Source organism: Pecten maximus, chromosome 6 (genome assembly GCF_902652985.1).
Source record: "Pecten maximus chromosome 6, xPecMax1.1, whole genome shotgun sequence".
NCBI lineage: Eukaryota > Metazoa > Mollusca > Bivalvia > Pectinida > Pectinidae > Pecten > Pecten maximus.
In genome coordinates, this window is record NC_047020.1 from 21,708,551 (window position 1) to 21,726,527 (window position 17,977).

Genomic DNA, 17,977 nt, shown 5'->3' on the forward strand with positions numbered 1-17,977 from the left:
AAGGAAAGAGATAAAGGGGGAAGGAAAGAGATAAAGGGGAAGGAAAGAGATAAAGGGAAGTCCTTAACGTCACGTGGCATCAGCCGTTACCGGCCCCCGTAAGGGGACGCCTTACCGGTAAGGCCCTCGGGGGCGGGATAAGTCCCCCGTTAAGGGTCCTTTGGGGGGCCGGCTTTCCCCCCCCTTTGCGACTGCGGGGCCGTAAGGGGCGCACGCCATAGGGGGCCGATCCCGGGGGCCGGGTCCCGTGCGGCCGGGGAAGGGGGGGCGGGCCCCGGGGGGTTCCGGGGCCCCTTCCCGGGGGCCCTCCCGGGCGGCCGCCCGGGCCCCGGCTCCCGCCGGCAGCGTCCCGGGCCGGGGTCCCGGGGGCCTGGCTCCGGGACCGGCCCGCTTCGCGGGGCGGCCGGCTGGGGGGCGTTCGGGGCCGGCCGGGTTGGGGGGCCCGGTAGGCCGGCAGGTCCGGTATTTTGGGGCCGCCCCTGGCGGCGGCCGGCCCCGGGACCGGGCCGGGCGGGCTCCCCGGCCCTCTTTTGCCCGGGGGTTAGGGGACGGCGGGCTTGGGCGGGACCGCTCCCGGTCCCTTACGGGGGGTCGGGGATTTTTGGGACGATACGGGGGCCGATCCCCCCGCATAAGAAGGCCCTTGGGCCGACCCTGGGGCCTTAACCGGGGCGGCCCGCGCTCCAGGGCATCGGGGGGCTCCGGGCGCCTGCAGGTACGGGGCGGGGTACCGGGGGCGGCCCGGGTCCGGGGTGGGCCGCCGGGTCCGGGGCGGCCGGTTCCGGGGGGGCCGTTCGGCCCGCCCAGGGTGGGGGTCCACTTCGGCCCGGCCCGGTGGGGTGCGTTCCGGGGCCGCCGGTCCGGGGGGCGCGCTAGGGGCGGCCGCGTACGGGAGGCGTTACGGGGGGGCCTAGCCCCGGGGCGGCCTGGGGGGTAAAGCCGGTTTTGGGGGGGCGCTGGGCCCGCTTGGGTGGCCGTCCAGGGGGCCCGTCCGGGGGTCTTCCGGCCCGCTCCAGGGGGGCCATGGCGGGGGCTAGGGCTCCCTTTCGGGGCGTTCTTGGCCGTCCCTTTCCACTGCGCCCCTAGGGAGGGGTTTCCGAAGCCCGCTCCTGGGGCCCCCCTCCGGGGGCCAGGGGGTGGTTGGGGGCCGGTGGGGGGTGGGCACTTGGGGCCCGTTCCTTTCCGGGCCGCTCGGGGGTTCCTATCCGGGCCTCCCCCCGCGGCCCTTTGGGGCCTGCCCCTTTCTTCCGGGTCTTCGGCGTGCCTCCGTCCTTCCCGGGGCGGGGGGGCGGGGGTTGGTGGCCTGCGCCCGTGGCCGGCCCTCCCGGGGCCGGGGTCCGGGGCCTGGGCCGGGGTCCCGGGGGGCCCGGGGATCCGGGGCCCGGGGCGGCCGGCCGGGGCCGGCCCGGTCGGGGGCGGCCCCGGGGGGCACGGGTTGGGGCACGGGCCTAGGGGCCCCGGCCCGGGGACGGGGGTCCGGGGGGGAGCTCCGGGGCGGGGTCCCGGGGGCCGATCCCGGGGCCTGCCGGCTCCCGGGGGCCGGTCCGGGTTTCGCCGGTGGGGCCGCCCTCCGGGGCCGGGGTCCGGGCCTGCGCTGTCCGAGGCTCCGGGGCGCCGGCTCCGGGAGGCGGCTCCGGGGTGGCGCTTCCGGGGTCAGCCCGGGGCGGACCACTCGGGGAGAACCCTAGGGTGGGGCTCGGGTGCCGCTAAGGGCCGGCCGGGCTCGGGGGCGGCCGGATCCCGGGGCCGCGTGGGGGGGGGTTTGGGGGGGTCTTCGGGGGCCGCCGGCTCCCGGGGACGGCCCTTGTGGCCCGTTTTCGGGCACGCCGTCTCCTGGGGCCCCGATGGGGGATTCAGGGTCCGGTGGGGGCCCGGCATTCGGGGAAAGGTTTGGGGGATCCGGTCCGGCCCCGGTGCCCGGGCCGGAAAACCCCGGGGGGTCCGGGGTTCCCTCCCTTTCCTCTGTTTCCTTTTCTTCCCTTCCTTTCTCCTCGTCCTTCTTCCCTTCTCCCTTTTCCTCCCTCTCCTTTTCCCCTTCTCCCGTCTCTTCCCTTTAAGTTCCCTCCTTTTCTTGCCTTCTCCTGTTGCCGTCTCCTTTTACTTCCTGGTTCTTGCTCCGCATTTTCCGTCCCCTCTACCTTTCCCCCCCCTTTCCTCTCCCGTGCTCCTTTCCCTTTCCTTCCTTGTGCGGCCTTTCTTCCTTGCTTTCTGCCTCCTTCCCCCTTCCTTTCCTACCTCCCTTTCTCCTGGCCAACCCTTTTGTCCTCCCTCCCTCTCTGACCCGGTACCTCTTGGCTTTTTTTCCCTCCCTTTGTCCGCTTCCTTTGGCCTTGCCCTCTTCCTTTTTCCTCCTCCCGTCTTTTCCCTCTCCTCCCTCTTGCACTTTTTCGCATTCCTCCATTTTTCCCTGTTCCGCTGTCTCGGCCTTCCGCTCTCTCCTTCCTTCCTCTCCCTTCCTGCCCCCTCCTTGACCTGTCCTTGTGTCTCGCCCTCCGGGCTGCCTCTGCCCTACGGGGCCCTTTTCCCTTATCTCGTTCCCTGCTCCTCCCTTGCCCGTCTTTCCGTGCCTGCCTGCCTCTCCTTTTACTTTCCCTTCCCCCTTTCCTCCCCTTCCTCCCTTTCTCCCCTTGTTCCTTTTACTTGTGCTGTCCCTTTCCCGTTCCTGCCTTGTGATTCCCTTTCCTTTCCTCCCATTCCCATCACCCCCTCCCTTTCCGACGTGTTGTCAGTCGGTTTTAAGCTCCTAAGGACTACAGACACCCCAGTGCTCTTGGGCCTCATATTCCGTGCGCCTTTTGGATGACGTTCGACTCGGTTTAACGAATACTGACTTTGTTCCCCGAACCCCCTCTTTGACTGGCTTGCCGTCTTTGTATATTGGGTCCCCCTCAGAGACTCCCAGGTTTGTGACATCTTGAGTCCCGGGATGTCCTGTCCCAAGCCCCCATACCGCCCTACGCTCCGGACCATGGACCTTAATCCCCCCGCGTGCTAACGGCCCCATCTACACCCCTCTGCCGGACCTCCAGGAACTTTACCATCACCATTAGAACCGTGCCACCCCCCTTGATCTTCCCACCCATGGGCCGGGAAAACTAATCCCGTCTTGGATTTTCACCCCACTTCTATTTCCCGGTTCTGCCCCCCCCGCCCGTTTGCATGCCCAGCACGAGGTGACACTTCTCTTGTACCAACTGTATGCCCCAACCCCCTAGTGCAAACTTAGGCCCCATTCCTGAGGACTACCGACACCAAACCGATTTAGTGGGTTTTATTAATTTTCACCCTTTGGTGAAAATTTAGATTTACTTTCCAGACATGACCTTTAAGATAATAAAATTAAATCAACATTCCAATAATTGTCTATCATTTTACCATACCATTTCCCCCTATAATTCACAAATTTGATCTGAAAATTTTAAAGCCCTCAATCCATTAAGTTTACCAGTTCAAATTTCATTATAAGAACCATGAATATCCTTTTTAAGCCCCAATATTAGTGATTTAGTTTATAAAATACCCTTTTTATTAATTTTTACAAATTTTCAACAAAATTTTTAATTTTACCCCCTATTTGCCGCAGGGGATGATTTAAAGGGTAACAAATAATCAACCGTTTTGTAAAGTTTTCTGGATTGTCCCTCTTTTTTTCTTTCCTTCCCCCTAGGGTCTCAAAACACCCCCATAAACATACCCCTTTCATTTTGCTTTTATTTTTTAAAAACATTAACAAAACTTCTTTTTTATTACATTGGCCCCATGAGACCTTTTACTTTAAAAAGAAAACACTTTTTGACATTATTCGACATTTTACTTTTATCCCCCAATGGGGAATCCGCCAAAACCCCGTTTTTAAAAAAAAAAAAAATTCCAAAGTGAAAAATTCAAACTCCCTGAATTTAAAATTTTTTCCCTTCACTGCCAACCTTTTGTTAAATTTTTGGTCCAAAAAAAAATTTTTCCATTTTTTAAATTAAATGTATGAAAAATCCATTTTTAAAAAATTTAAAGGGGCATTCATTTCATTGATCCTCCCCACGGACTTTAAAAAGGAAAATTTTATAACAAACCAAAATAAAAAACAAATAATTTCCCCCTTTTCCCAAAAAATAATTTTCTATAATAAAATTTTTAAGCCTCAATACATGGTTTTCTTCAACTAATTTATTTTACCTTAAAAAACAATGCTTATGAAGGTGGTTAGAAAACTTGACAACTTTTATATACAGTATATAAATTACAGATAAAATTGATTTCAATATGATGCTTTGTCAGTTATTGTATAATTTGAGGTCCATGTCCACGACCCTACAGAATACACTCACCAGTCATATGTGATGTAATCATTGATCTGAGTTCCTCCTTTGATTGGATGTTCCTTGTCACCATAGTTACTACCCATCAAGCCAGCTACTACAGCAGTATCCTGGTTACTATTGGACTCTTAAGAAATTTAGAAACACAGCTTGTAGCTAAAGATCTTGGCCCCATCATACATTAACATGTTGCTAATGAGGCCAGCAGTATCACTCAAAGCAGTCATGCCAAACTTTCATAAATTTTCTATCATGACTCTCCAGACAATTTAACTTTAATCTATCAATAAGTATATAGAATACAGAATGCCAAAACCCTGTTTATACAAAATTGAATCCCATTCCTTAATGATGCTGAGGGAAAAAAATATTCTTAAATCCCTTCATTTGAAAGATTTTTAAAACTTTAACCCAACTTCTATTTTCCCTATTCACTGCCCCACCACTCAGCCCTCTGCTTTGAGCAATTTGTAATCTGGAGAGGAGGAAGACTATACATTAATACTATTTGTATACAAATTAAAACTGTAAATTAGACCAAAACTCCATTACTGATAAAGAATAAGAACTTAAAAGTTCTATCTCAATTTCTTGCCATTTGGACGTACTCCTCAACCACCCTAACCAGACTTTATGTTGATTTTATTATATAACCACACAAATAAGGGGAAAACAATTTAGTAATTTACTTCCAAGACACTGACCTTTAACCTAGTGGAATTAAAAATTGAAAGTCATACACAATGTACATGTGTCCTTAACATTGTTCCAAACTAAAATTTGGCTACATAATATATTTACAGCAAATTAAGAAACAAAATGTGACTTTAATGAAATTGTCCTTTGAAGTTGACACTTATGCCATACACAAACAGTCTACATGGATCAAGAAATCCATCGTGATCCCTCTGATTAAGCCCCAAAGTGAACTTATTTGTAAAGTTTTAGAGGATCAGTTTGGTACATGTAGTTACTAGGTAACAGTGATAACAAACTCTAAATGTCAAAATTCAAAATGGCCACTCCAGTAGGAGTTAGCTATGGCATAGACAATTAAAACTTATAAACTGAATATCATCATTGTGTTTAAGGATCCTTTTGGTCATTCCTTAGAAATAACATTACAGTTAATTATCTTCAAATGTCAAAGTTCAAAATGGCGCTTGCAATCATCTTGAACATCCGGAAATGAATTTGTAAAGTCTATCACCTGAGGATGGACTACAAATACCTGTAGAGATTTGGTTTGTTTTTTGTTTAACGTCCTATTAACAGCCAGGGTCATTTAAGGACGTGCCAGGTTTTGAAGGTGGAGGAAAGCCGGAGTACCCGGAGAAAAACCACCGGCCTACGGTCAGTACCTGGCAACTGCCCCACGTAGGTTTCGAACTCGCAACCCAGAGGTGGTGGGCTAGTGATAAAGTGTCGGGATACCTTAACCAATCGGCCACCGCGGCCCCCTGTAGAGATACCCAGAACAGTGTTGTTAATATTAAAGTACATAGAGGTAGTCAAGGCATCAGCAACTATAATGAACAACATCTCTGGCCAGGTTTGCTGTTTCCATAATTATACACAGACTTCAAACTTCCAATGCTAGCGGACAAAATAATATCTTGATATGTCTTACTATATCATTAAAGTTTTGTTAGAACATTGACAACGACCAGAGCAAACACTTTACACCAAGCTCACCCCTTCCTAAATAATAACACTATATATCAACAGCTTAAACACCATCTAATTCAACAACTTGTTTGTATCATCTTGACTTAATTATTTTTATTTTCCAGGATTACAATTCTACTGTGGCCTTAACCAACGAAGCTCTACAACTATAACACAATCTACTTACATCTCCACAACCAAGGAACCAAAACTCTCCAAGGATTGTAGTTTCAGAGAATTATTGACTATACAATTCCAACCTGTAATTTTCTATAGAATATTTTTAAACTTGGGTAGACGACTTTTGTATACATCATTATAAAATATAGATAACAGTCAATCTGTTTAGTATTTCGTAATAATACTATATGGGTTAAAGAAAGATAACTCCAACTGGCTACTCTCGTTTATCAAACAATGTTTTGTTGATAGTTAGAATGACCTTGAATTTTGATTCTACAACCTCAAGTAGCATTTACATGCTAACAAATTTCGAAAGGAAGCACTTTAATACTAAGTTTCACCTACAACAGTCCACAGCGACTCATTAGTGATAATTTGAAACTCCTTGACCACGACAATTATCACCAACACTAAGATGACAGTTAAAAACGTAGACATTAATCTTACAATCCGTCGTAGTTCTATGTACCTACCCCGTCCTGGACCTTTGTACATATTCTTCAACTCAGCAGTCATGACACGCCGCACAGCATACGGAACTTCACTACCTAGATACTCCGTTAACTTTCCAGCCAGAAGCTTTTCTAATTTCCGTGCTCTTGGGTTGATTTTTTTCTCCGAATCCAGGCTTTTGAATGTATCTAGTTGGTTAAACATAAATATACTTAAGTAAGCTCTCAGTATTCCACACACAATACTGATGTAAATTCCTTTGTAAACATGTTCATTGAAAAGGGCGTTTATAAGTTATACAACTGGTGTCAAATTCCCTTAGTCCGAGTCAGAAATCTGCTAGATCATGGGACCTGTAGTTATACTTACCCTCTAGTCCAAAGGTCAGTACATTCTACCATGTGACCCATAGCTATATATTCTCCATGTTGTCCAAGAGTCTGATTCTGCTATGTGGCCCATAGCTATACTTACCCTGTAACCTTAGGGTCAGTAGGTTCTGACATGTGGCCCTATAGCTATACCTACCCTGTAGCCTTAGGGTCAGTAGGTTCTGACATGTGGCCCTATAGCTATACCTACCCTGTAGCCTTAGGGTCAGTAGGTTCTGACATGTGGCCCACAGCTATACTTACCCTGTAGCCTTAGGGTCAGTAGGTTCTGCCATGTGGCCCATAGCTATACTTACCCTGTAGCCTTAGGGTCAGTAGGTTCTGATATGTGGCCCATAGCTATACTTACCCTGTAGCCTTAGGGTCAGTAGGTTCTGACATGTGGACCATAGCTATACTTACCCTGTAGCCTTAGGGTCAGTAGGTTCTGACATGTGGCCCATAGCTATACTTACCCTGTAGCCTTAGGGTCAGTAGGTTCTGACATGTGGACCATAGCTATACTTACCCTGTAGCCTTAGGGTCAGTAGGTTCTGACATGTGGCCCATAGCTATACTTACCCTGTAGCCTTAGGGTCAGTAGGTTCTGACATGTGGCCCATAGCTATACTTACCCTGTAGCCTTAGGGTCAGTAGGTTCTGACATGTGGCCCATAGCTATACTTACCCTGTAGCCTTAGGGTCAGTAGGTTCTGACATGTGGACCATAGCTATACTTACCCTGTAGCCTTAGGGTCAGCAGGTTCTGACATGTGACCCATAGCTATACTTACCCTGTAACCTTAGGGTCAGTAGGTTCTGACATGTGGCCCATAGCTATACTTACCCTGTAGCCTTAGGGTCAGTAGGTTCTGACATGTGGCCCATAGCTATACTTACCCTGTAGCCTTAGGGTCAGTAGGTTCTGCCATGTGGACCATAGCTATACTTACCCTGTAGCCTTAGGGTCAGTAGGTTCTGACGTGTGGCCCTATACTTACCCTGTAGCCTTAGGGTCAGTAGGTTCTGACATGTGGCCCATAGCTATATTTACCCTGTAGCCTTAGGGTCAGTAGGTTCTGACGTGTGGCCCTATACTTACCTTGTAGCCTTAGGGTCAGTAGGTTCTGACGTGTGGACCATAGCTATACTTACCCTGTAGCCTTAGGGTCAGTAGGTTCTGACATGTGGCCCGTAGCTATACTCACTCTGTAGCCTTAGGGTCAGTAGGTTCTGACATGTGGCCCATAGCTATACTCACTCTGTAGCCTTAGGGTCAGTAGGTTCTGACATGTGGACCATAGCTATACTTACCCTGTAGCCTTAGGGTCAGCAGGTTCTGACATATAGCCTATAGCTATACTTACCCTGTAACCTTAGGGTCAGTAGGTTCTGACATGTGGCCCGTAGCTATACTTACCCTGTAGCCTTAGGGTCAGTAGGTTCTGACATGTGACCCATAGCTATACTTACCCTGTAGCCTTAGGGTCAGTAGGTTCTGACATGTGGCCCATAGCTATACTTACCCTGTAGCCTTAGAGTCAGCAGGTTCTGTCATGTGGCCCATAGCTATACTTACCCTGTAGCCTAAGGGGAAGTAGGTTCTGACATGTGGCCCATAGCTATACTTACCCTGTAACCTTAGAGTCAGCAGGTTCTGTCATGTGGCCCATAGCTATACTTACCCTGTAGCCTAAGGGTCAGTAGGTTCTGACATGTGGCCCATAGCTATACTTAACCTGTAGCCTTAGGGTCAGCAGGTTCTGACATGTGGCCTATAGCTATACTTACCCTGTAGCCTTAGGGTCAGTAGGTTCTGACATATAGCCTATAGCTATACTTACCTTGTAGCCTTAGGGTCAGTAGGTTCTGTCATGTGGCCCATTGCTATACTTACCCTGTAACCTAAAGGTCAGTAGATTCTGCCATGTGGCCCATAGCTATACTTACCCTGTAGCCTAAGGGTCAGTAGTTTCTGCAATGTGGCCCATAGCTATACTTACCCTGTAGCCTTAGGGCAAGTAGGTTCTGATATGTGGCCCATAGCTATACTTACCCCGTAACCTTTGTAAGCAGGTTTTGACATATAGCCTATAGCTATACTTACCCTGTAACCTTAGGGTCAGTAGGTTCTGACATGTGGCCCATAGCTATACTTACCCTGTAGCCTTAGGGTCAGTAGGTTCTGACATGTGGCCCATAGCTATACCTACCCTGTAACCTTAGGGTCAGTAGGTTCTGACATGTGGCCCATAGCTATACTTACCCTGTAGCCTTAGGGTCAGTAGGTTCTGACATGTGGACCATTGCTATACTCACCCTGTAACCTTAGGGTCAGTAGGTTCTGACATGTGGCCCATAGCTATACTTACCCTGTAGCCTTAGGGTCAGTAGGTTCTGACATGTGGACCATTGCTATACTCACCCTGTAACCTTAGGGTCAGTAGGTTCTGACATATAGCCTATAGCTATACTTACCCTGTAACCTTAGGGTCAGTAGGTTCTGACATATAGCCCATAGCTATACTCACTCTGTAGCCTTAGGGTCAGTAGGTTCTGACGTGTGACCCATAGCTATACTCACCCTGTAGCCTTAGGGTCAGTAGGTTCTGACGTGTGACCCATAGCTATACTCACTCTGTAGCCTTAGGGTCAGTAGGTTCTGACGTGTGACCCATAGCTATACTTACCCTGTAACCTTAGGGTCAGTAGGTTCTGACGTGTGACCCATAGCTATACTCACTCTGTAGCCTTAGGGTCAGTAGGTTCTGACGTGTGACCCATAGCTATACTCACTCTGTAGCCTTAGGGTCAGTAGGTTCTGCCGTGTGGCCCATAGCTATACTTACCCTGTAGCCTAAGGGTCAGTAGGTTCTGACATGTGGCCTATAGCTATACTTACCCTGTAGCCTTAAGGTCAGAAGATTCTGCCATGTAGCCCGTAGTTGTATCACAGCAGACATGATATGTTGGGCAGACTCCTGATCAGAGAAACGGATCTCCAGCCAGCCATCACACACAAGTCTGAAATCCAATCAAGATGTATCTTTCAACACCCTATTATATAAACACCTGTAACCCTGGTAAATACTAGCCGCAATATACCGCTCGGCTAGAGAGATCTTCTCTTTAGCTCGATCGGTGAGTGTAAGACTAATAAGCCAGAGGTCCCGGGTTTGATTCCTTGCGGAGGCAGTGATTTAAATTTAATTAATCCTGTGTTCTTTTACATTGGCGCCCATGTAGGGACTCGGGAATGATACTCATCGCTGCTTGCGAAAGCATCGCTGTTACCCCTGGAAACTCGAGGACGAGTTCTTTCCTGGAGGGGGAGTATGTAACCCTGGTAAATAATAGCCGCAATATACCGCTCGATCGGTTGAGTGTAAGACTAGTAAGCCAGAGGTCCCGGGTTCGATCCCTAGCGGTGGCAGTGATTTAAATTTAATTAATCCTGCGTTCTGTTACACACCTATTGTTATATATCCTAGAAGTTATAGAAAAGATATTAGCTTTTGTTGTGTGATAGTGATAAAGATTTGAGAAAATGGACCCAAAGCAGTCATGGAAGGGGATTATACATCAACTGTGGAACGAATATAGGCTTTCTATTTCAGAGAGGTTTTGCAATAGACAGTCTGAATGGTCGACAGCTCTGTAAACAATATATATATACTAACTATGATTGTCAACCAATCAGACTGCTTGCTTGTTTTCAAAGAGCATTATATTGATCAATTCACCGACAGAATTTCCTTTGGTTGTTTTGTAAATAGATTAGAAATAGATGTCCAGAATATATCAATCCTTTGGAAAGACGGACCAACTTAATTCTGTATACCATCATTATGTTCCTGGAGTCATATGAAGAAAGATTTGAATACTTGTTAAAACTGACTACTGATCAAAAACCTGATGTGTAATACATACCTGGTGCAGTCTGAGTTAGTGTCTATGAAGTTGGAGAAGAGTGTGGTGGTCTGTAGAGCTGGAACCCTCATTGTGTTCATCAGGTAAGGCTTGGTAGTCTCCAACAACGACCTGTCATACAAAATCAGGTTGATGTGATAATGTACTGTCATACAAAATCAGGTTGATGTGATAATGTACTGTCATACAAAATCAGGTTGATGTGATAATGTACTGTCATACAAAATCAGGTTGATGTGATAATGTACTGTCATACAAAATCAGGTCGATGTAATAACGTACTGTCATACAAAATCAGGTTGATGTGATAATGTACTGTCATACAAAATCAGGTCGATGTAATAACGTACTGTCATACAAAATCAGGACGATGTAATAACGTACTGTCATACAAAATCAGGTCAATGTTATAACGTACTGTCATACAAAATCGGGTCGATGTAATAACGTACCGTCATACAAAATCAGGTCAATGTAATAATGTACTGTCATACAAAATCAGGTCGATGTAATAATGTTCTGTCATACAAAATCAGGTCGATGTTATAACGTACTGTCATACAAAATCAGGTTGATGTGATAACGTACTGTCATACAAAATCAGGTCCATGTAATAATGTACTGTCATACAAAATCAGGTCGATGTAATAACGTACTGTCAAACAAAATCAGGTCGATGTGATAATGTACTGTCATTCAAAATCAGGTCGATGTAATAACATATGTAAGAGAATCAGAGTGTGATGATATTAAGTTTGAATCCTCTATAACTCATTAAGTGTTAAAACCTACACAAATGTGAGGAGTTGATGCTTGTGGTTGAGTTTTCCTTGAAGGTCACTGGGTGTCTTTGTGTCCACTTTTACCTCGTCCACCTGAAGCAGATCTGGATGACAGGCAAACACACTGGTAGGGTGGAGAAGGAGGAACGGCTTACTCTAGATAAAATATAATGACACTCAGAATTTTAACAAACATTTGTGTGTGTATAATATATCTCTATAATATTCTCTGTTTTGATCCTGGGGATGTGATGTTTGTGTGTGTATAACATATCTCTAATATTCTCTGTTTTGATCTCGGAGATGTGATGCTTGTGTGTGTATAATATATCTCTATAATATTCTCTGTTTTGATCCTGGGGATGTGATGCTTGTATATGTATAATATATCTAATAATATTCTCTGTTTTGATCTTGGGGATGTGACCTTGTCAACAACTAAAACATGCTGCATTTTACTTGATTTATGGTAAATAGGTTTAGGTCTGGTGACAATGGCATTTAATCAAAATTGACATTGACAGTGCATGAGGCTTGTATACTAAAGCCCCAAAGTCACTAATTAGTCTACAAGGACTGGTCAGAAATATAACTAATATCCAACACTTTCATGCGGAAGAATCATTCTGAGTCAGACATGTAGGTAATTAATATTGTGTACCTTGGTGTAGAAGGATTGTTCTGAGTCAGACTTGTAGGTAATATTGCGTACCTTGGTATGGAAGGACTGTTCTGAGTCAGACTTGTAGGTAATATTGCGTACCTTGGTATGGAAGGATTGTTCTGAGTCAGACTTGTAGGTAATATTACGTACCTTGGTGTGGAAGGCTTGTTCTGAGTCAGACTTGTAGGTAATATTACGTACCTTGGTATGGAAGGACTGTTCTGAGTCAGACTTGTAGGTAATATTACGTACCTTGGTGTGGAAGGATTGTTCTGAGTCAGACTTGTAGGTAATATTACGTACCTTGGTGTAGAAGGATTGTTCTGAGTCAGACTTGTAGGTAATATTGCGTACCTTGGTATGGAAGGACTGTTCTGAGTCAGACTTGTAGGTAATATTGCGTACCTTGGTATGGAAGGACTGTTCTGAGTCAGACTTGTAGGTAATATTGCGTACCTTGGTATGGAAGGATTGTTCTGAGTCAGACTTGTAGGTAATATTACGTACCTTGGTGTGGAAGGCTTGTTCTGAGTCAGACTTGTAGGTAATATTACGTACCTTGGTATGGAAGGACTGTTCTGAGTCAGACTTGTAGGTAATATTACGTACCTTGGTGTGGAAGGATTGTTCTGAGTCAGACTTGTAGGTAATATTACGTACCTTGGTGTAGAAGGATTGTTCTGAGTCAGACTTGTAGGTAATATTACGTACCTTGGTGTAGAAGGATTGTTCTGAGTCAGACTTGTAGGTAATATTACGTACCTTGGTGTAGAAGGATTGTTCTGAGTCAGACTTGTAGGTAATATTACGTACCTTGGTGTAGAAGGATTGTTCTGAGTCAGACTTGTAGGTAATAATCGCGTACCTTGGTGTAGAAGGATTGTTCCGAGTCAGACTTGTAGGTAATATTCGCGTACCTTGGTGTAGAAGGATTGTTCTGAGTCAGACTTGTAGGTAATATTGCGTACCTTGGTATGGAAGGATTGTTCTGAGTCAGACTTGTAGGTAATTAATATTGCGTACCTTGGTATGGAAGGATTGTTCTGAGTCAGACTTGTAGGTAATATTACGTACCTTGGTATGGAAGGATTGTTCTGAGTCAGACTTGTAGGTAATATTACGTACCTTGGTGTAGAAGGATTGTTCTGAGTCAGACTTGTAGGTAATATTACGTACCTTGGTGTAGAAGGATTGTTCTGAGTCAGACTTGTAGGTAATATTACGTACCTTGGTGTAGAAGGATTGTTCTGAGTCAGACTTGTAGGTAATATTCGCGTACCTTGGTGTAGAAGGATTGTTCCGAGTCAGACTTGTAGGTAATATTACGTACCTTGGTGTGGAAGGATTGTTCTGAGTCAGACTTGTAGGTAATATTGCGTATCCTTGGTGTGGAAGGATTGTTCTGAGTCAGACTTGTAGGTAATATTACGTACCTTGGTATGGAAGGATTGTTCTGAGTCAGACTTGTAGGTAATATTACGTACCTTGGTGTGGAAGGCTTGTTCTGAGTCAGACTTGTAGGTAATATTGCGTACCTTGGTGTAGAAGGATTGTTCTGAGTCAGACTTGTAGGTAATATTGCGTACCTTGGTATGGAAGGACTGTTCTGAGTCAGACTTGTAGGTAATATTACGTACCTTGGTATGGAAGGATTGTTCTGAGTCAGACTTGTAGGTAATATTACGTACCTTGGTGTGGAAGGCTTGTTCTGAGTCAGACTTGTAGGTAATATTACGTACCTTGGTGTGGAAGGCTTGTTCTGAGTCAGACTTGTAGGTAATATTACGTACCTTGGTATGGAAGGACTGTTCTGAGTCAGACTTGTAGGTAATATTGCGTACCTTGGTATGGAAGGATTGTTCTGAGTCAGACTTGTAGGTAATATTCGCGTACCTTGGTGTAGAAGGATTGTTCTGAGTCAGACTTGTAGGTAATATTGCATACCTTGGTATGGAAGGATTGTTCTGAGTCAGACTTGTAGGTAATATTACGTACCTTGGTATGGAAGGACTGTTCTGAGTCAGACTTGTAGGTAATATTACGTACCTTGGTGTGGAAGGCTTGTTCTGAGTCAGACTTGTAGGTAATATTACCTACCTTGGTGTGGAAGGCTTGTTCTGAGTCAGACTTGTAGGTAATATTACGTACCTTGGTATGGAAGGACTGTTCTGAGTCAGACTTGTAGGTAATATTGCGTACCTTGGTATGGAAGGATTGTTCTGAGTCAGACTTGTAGGTAATATTACGTACCTTGGTGTGGAAGGCTTGTTCTGAGTCAGACTTGTAGGTAATATTACGTACCTTGGTATGGAAGGACTGTTCTGAGTCAGACTTGTAGGTAATATTACGTACCTTGGTGTGGAAGGATTGTTCTGAGTCAGACTTGTAGGTAATATTACGTACCTTGGTGTGGAAGGATTGTTCTGAGTCAGACTTGTAGGTAATTAATATATTGAGTAACTTGGTATGGAAGGATTGTTCTGAGTCAGACTTGTAGGTAATTAATATATTGAGTAACTTGGTATGGAAGGATTGTTCTGAGTCAGACTTGTAGGTAATATTGAGTACCTTGGTATGGAAGGACTGTTCTGAGTCAGACTTGTAGGTAATTAATATATTGAGTAACTTGGTATGGAAGGATTGTTCTGAGTCAGACTTGTAGGTAATTAATATATTGAGTAACTTGGTATGGAAGGATTGTTCTGAGTCAGACTTGTAGGTAATATTGAGTACCTTGGTATGGAAGGATTGTTCTGAGTCAGACTTGTAGGTAATTAATATTGCGTACCTTGGTATGGAAGGATTGTTCTGAGTCAGACTTGTAGGTAATATTCGCGTACCTTGGTGTAGAAGGATTGTTCTGAGTCAGACTTGTAGGTAATATTGCATACCTTGGTATGGAAGGATTGTTCTGAGTCAGACTTGTAGGTAATATTACGTACCTTGGTGTAGAAAGATTGTTCTGAGTCAGACTTGTAGGTAATATTGCGTACCTTGGTATGGAAGGACTGTTCTGAGTCAGACTTGTAGGTAATATTGCGTACCTTGGTATGGAAGGATTGTTCTGAGTCAGATTTGTAGGTAATATTACGTACCTTGGTGTGGAAGGCTTGTTCTGAGTCAGACTTGTAGGTAATATTACGTACCTTGGTATGGAAGGACTGTTCTGAGTCAGACTTGTAGGTAATATTACGTACCTTGGTGTGGAAGGATTGTTCTGAGTCAGACTTGTAGGTAATATTACGTACCTTGGTGTGGAAGGATTGTTCTGAGTCAGACTTGTAGGTAATATTACGTACCTTGGTGTAGAAGGATTGTTCTGAGTCAGACTTGTAGGTAATATTACGTACCTTGGTGTAGAAGGATTGTTCCGAGTCAGACTTGTAGGTAATATTACGTACCTTGGTGTAGAAGGATTGTTCCGAGTCAGACTTGTAGGTAATATTACGTACCTTGGTGTAGAAGGATTGTTCTGAGTCAGACTTGTAGGTAATATTACGTACCTTGGTGTGGAAGGATTGTTCTGAGTCAGACTTGTAGGTAATATTACGTACCTTGGTGTGGAAGGATTGTTCTGAGTCAGACTTGTAGGTAATATTACGTACCTTGGTGTAGAAGGATTGTTCTGAGTCAGACTTGTAGGTAATATTACGTACCTTGGTGTAGAAGGATTGTTCCGAGTCAGACTTGTAGGTAATATTACGTACCTTGGTGTAGAAGGATTGTTCTGAGTCAGACTTGTAGGTAATATTACGTACCTTGGTGTAGAAGGATTGTTCTGAGTCAGACTTGTAGGTAATATTACGTACCTTGGTGTAGAAGGATTGTTCTGAGTCAGACTTGTAGGTAATATTCGCGTACCTTGGTGTAGAAGGATTGTTCCGAGTCAGACTTGTAGGTAATATTCGCGTACCTTGGTGTAGAAGGATTGTTCTGAGTCAGACTTGTAGGTAATATTGCGTACCTTGGTATGGAAGGATTGTTCTGAGTCAGACTTGTAGGTAATTAATATTGCGTACCTTGGTATGGAAGGATTGTTCTGAGTCAGACTTGTAGGTAATATTACGTACCTTGGTATGGAAGGATTGTTCTGAGTCAGACTTGTAGGTAATATTACGTACCTTGGTGTAGAAGGATTGTTCTGAGTCAGACTTGTAGGTAATATTACGTACCTTGGTGTAGAAGGATTGTTCTGAGTCAGACTTGTAGGTAATATTACGTACCTTGGTGTAGAAGGATTGTTCTGAGTCAGACTTGTAGGTAATATTCGCGTACCTTGGTGTAGAAGGATTGTTCCGAGTCAGACTTGTAGGTAATATTACGTACCTTGGTGTGGAAGGATTGTTCTGAGTCAGACTTGTAGGTAATATTGCGTATCCTTGGTGTGGAAGGATTGTTCTGAGTCAGACTTGTAGGTAATATTACGTACCTTGGTATGGAAGGATTGTTCTGAGTCAGACTTGTAGGTAATATTACGTACCTTGGTGTGGAAGGCTTGTTCTGAGTCAGACTTGTAGGTAATAGTGCGTACCTTGGTGTAGAAGGATTGTTCTGAGTCAGACTTGTAGGTAATATTGCGTACCTTGGTATGGAAGGACTGTTCTGAGTCAGACTTGTAGGTAATATTACGTACCTTGGTATGGAAGGATTGTTCTGAGTCAGACTTGTAGGTAATATTACGTACCTTGGTGTGGAAGGCTTGTTCTGAGTCAGACTTGTAGGTAATATTACGTACCTTGGTGTGGAAGGCTTGTTCTGAGTCAGACTTGTAGGTAATATTACGTACCTTGGTATGGAAGGACTGTTCTGAGTCAGACTTGTAGGTAATATTGCGTACCTTGGTATGGAAGGATTGTTCTGAGTCAGACTTGTAGGTAATATTCGCGTACCTTGGTGTAGAAGGATTGTTCTGAGTCAGACTTGTAGGTAATATTGCATACCTTGGTATGGAAGGATTGTTCTGAGTCAGACTTGTAGGTAATATTACGTACCTTGGTATGGAAGGACTGTTCTGAGTCAGACTTGTAGGTAATATTACGTACCTTGGTGTGGAAGGCTTGTTCTGAGTCAGACTTGTAGGTAATATTACCTACCTTGGTGTGGAAGGCTTGTTCTGAGTCAGACTTGTAGGTAATATTACGTACCTTGGTATGGAAGGACTGTTCTGAGTCAGACTTGTAGGTAATATTGCGTACCTTGGTATGGAAGGATTGTTCTGAGTCAGACTTGTAGGTAATATTACGTACCTTGGTGTGGAAGGCTTGTTCTGAGTCAGACTTGTAGGTAATATTACGTACCTTGGTATGGAAGGACTGTTCTGAGTCAGACTTGTAGGTAATATTACGTACCTTGGTGTGGAAGGATTGTTCTGAGTCAGACTTGTAGGTAATATTACGTACCTTGGTGTGGAAGGATTGTTCTGAGTCAGACTTGTAGGTAATTAATATATTGAGTAACTTGGTATGGAAGGATTGTTCTGAGTCAGACTTGTAGGTAATTAATATATTGAGTAACTTGGTATGGAAGGATTGTTCTGAGTCAGACTTGTAGGTAATATTGAGTACCTTGGTATGGAAGGACTGTTCTGAGTCAGACTTGTAGGTAATTAAT

The 17,977-nt window shown here is 45.2% G+C and overlaps 1 protein-coding gene across 1 annotated transcript in view; it reads right to left on the reverse strand.

Annotated features, from left to right (window-relative positions):
* Positions 1-17,977, reverse strand: part of LOC117330096 (probable ATP-dependent RNA helicase DHX34) — a 47,067-nt gene that overhangs the window by 1,147 nt on the left and 27,943 nt on the right. Inside the window, exons 22-27 of the mRNA XM_033888314.1 lie at positions 11,714-11,859; positions 10,922-11,032; positions 9,894-10,015; positions 6,641-6,808; positions 4,325-4,443; positions 2,139-2,710 (exon numbers count right to left, since the gene is read on the reverse strand). Of these exons, the coding sequence (XP_033744205.1) occupies positions 2,139-2,710; positions 4,325-4,443; positions 6,641-6,808; positions 9,894-10,015; positions 10,922-11,032; positions 11,714-11,859 (1,238 nt within the window). The remainder of the gene's footprint in view (positions 1-2,138; positions 2,711-4,324; positions 4,444-6,640; positions 6,809-9,893; positions 10,016-10,921; positions 11,033-11,713; positions 11,860-17,977) is intronic.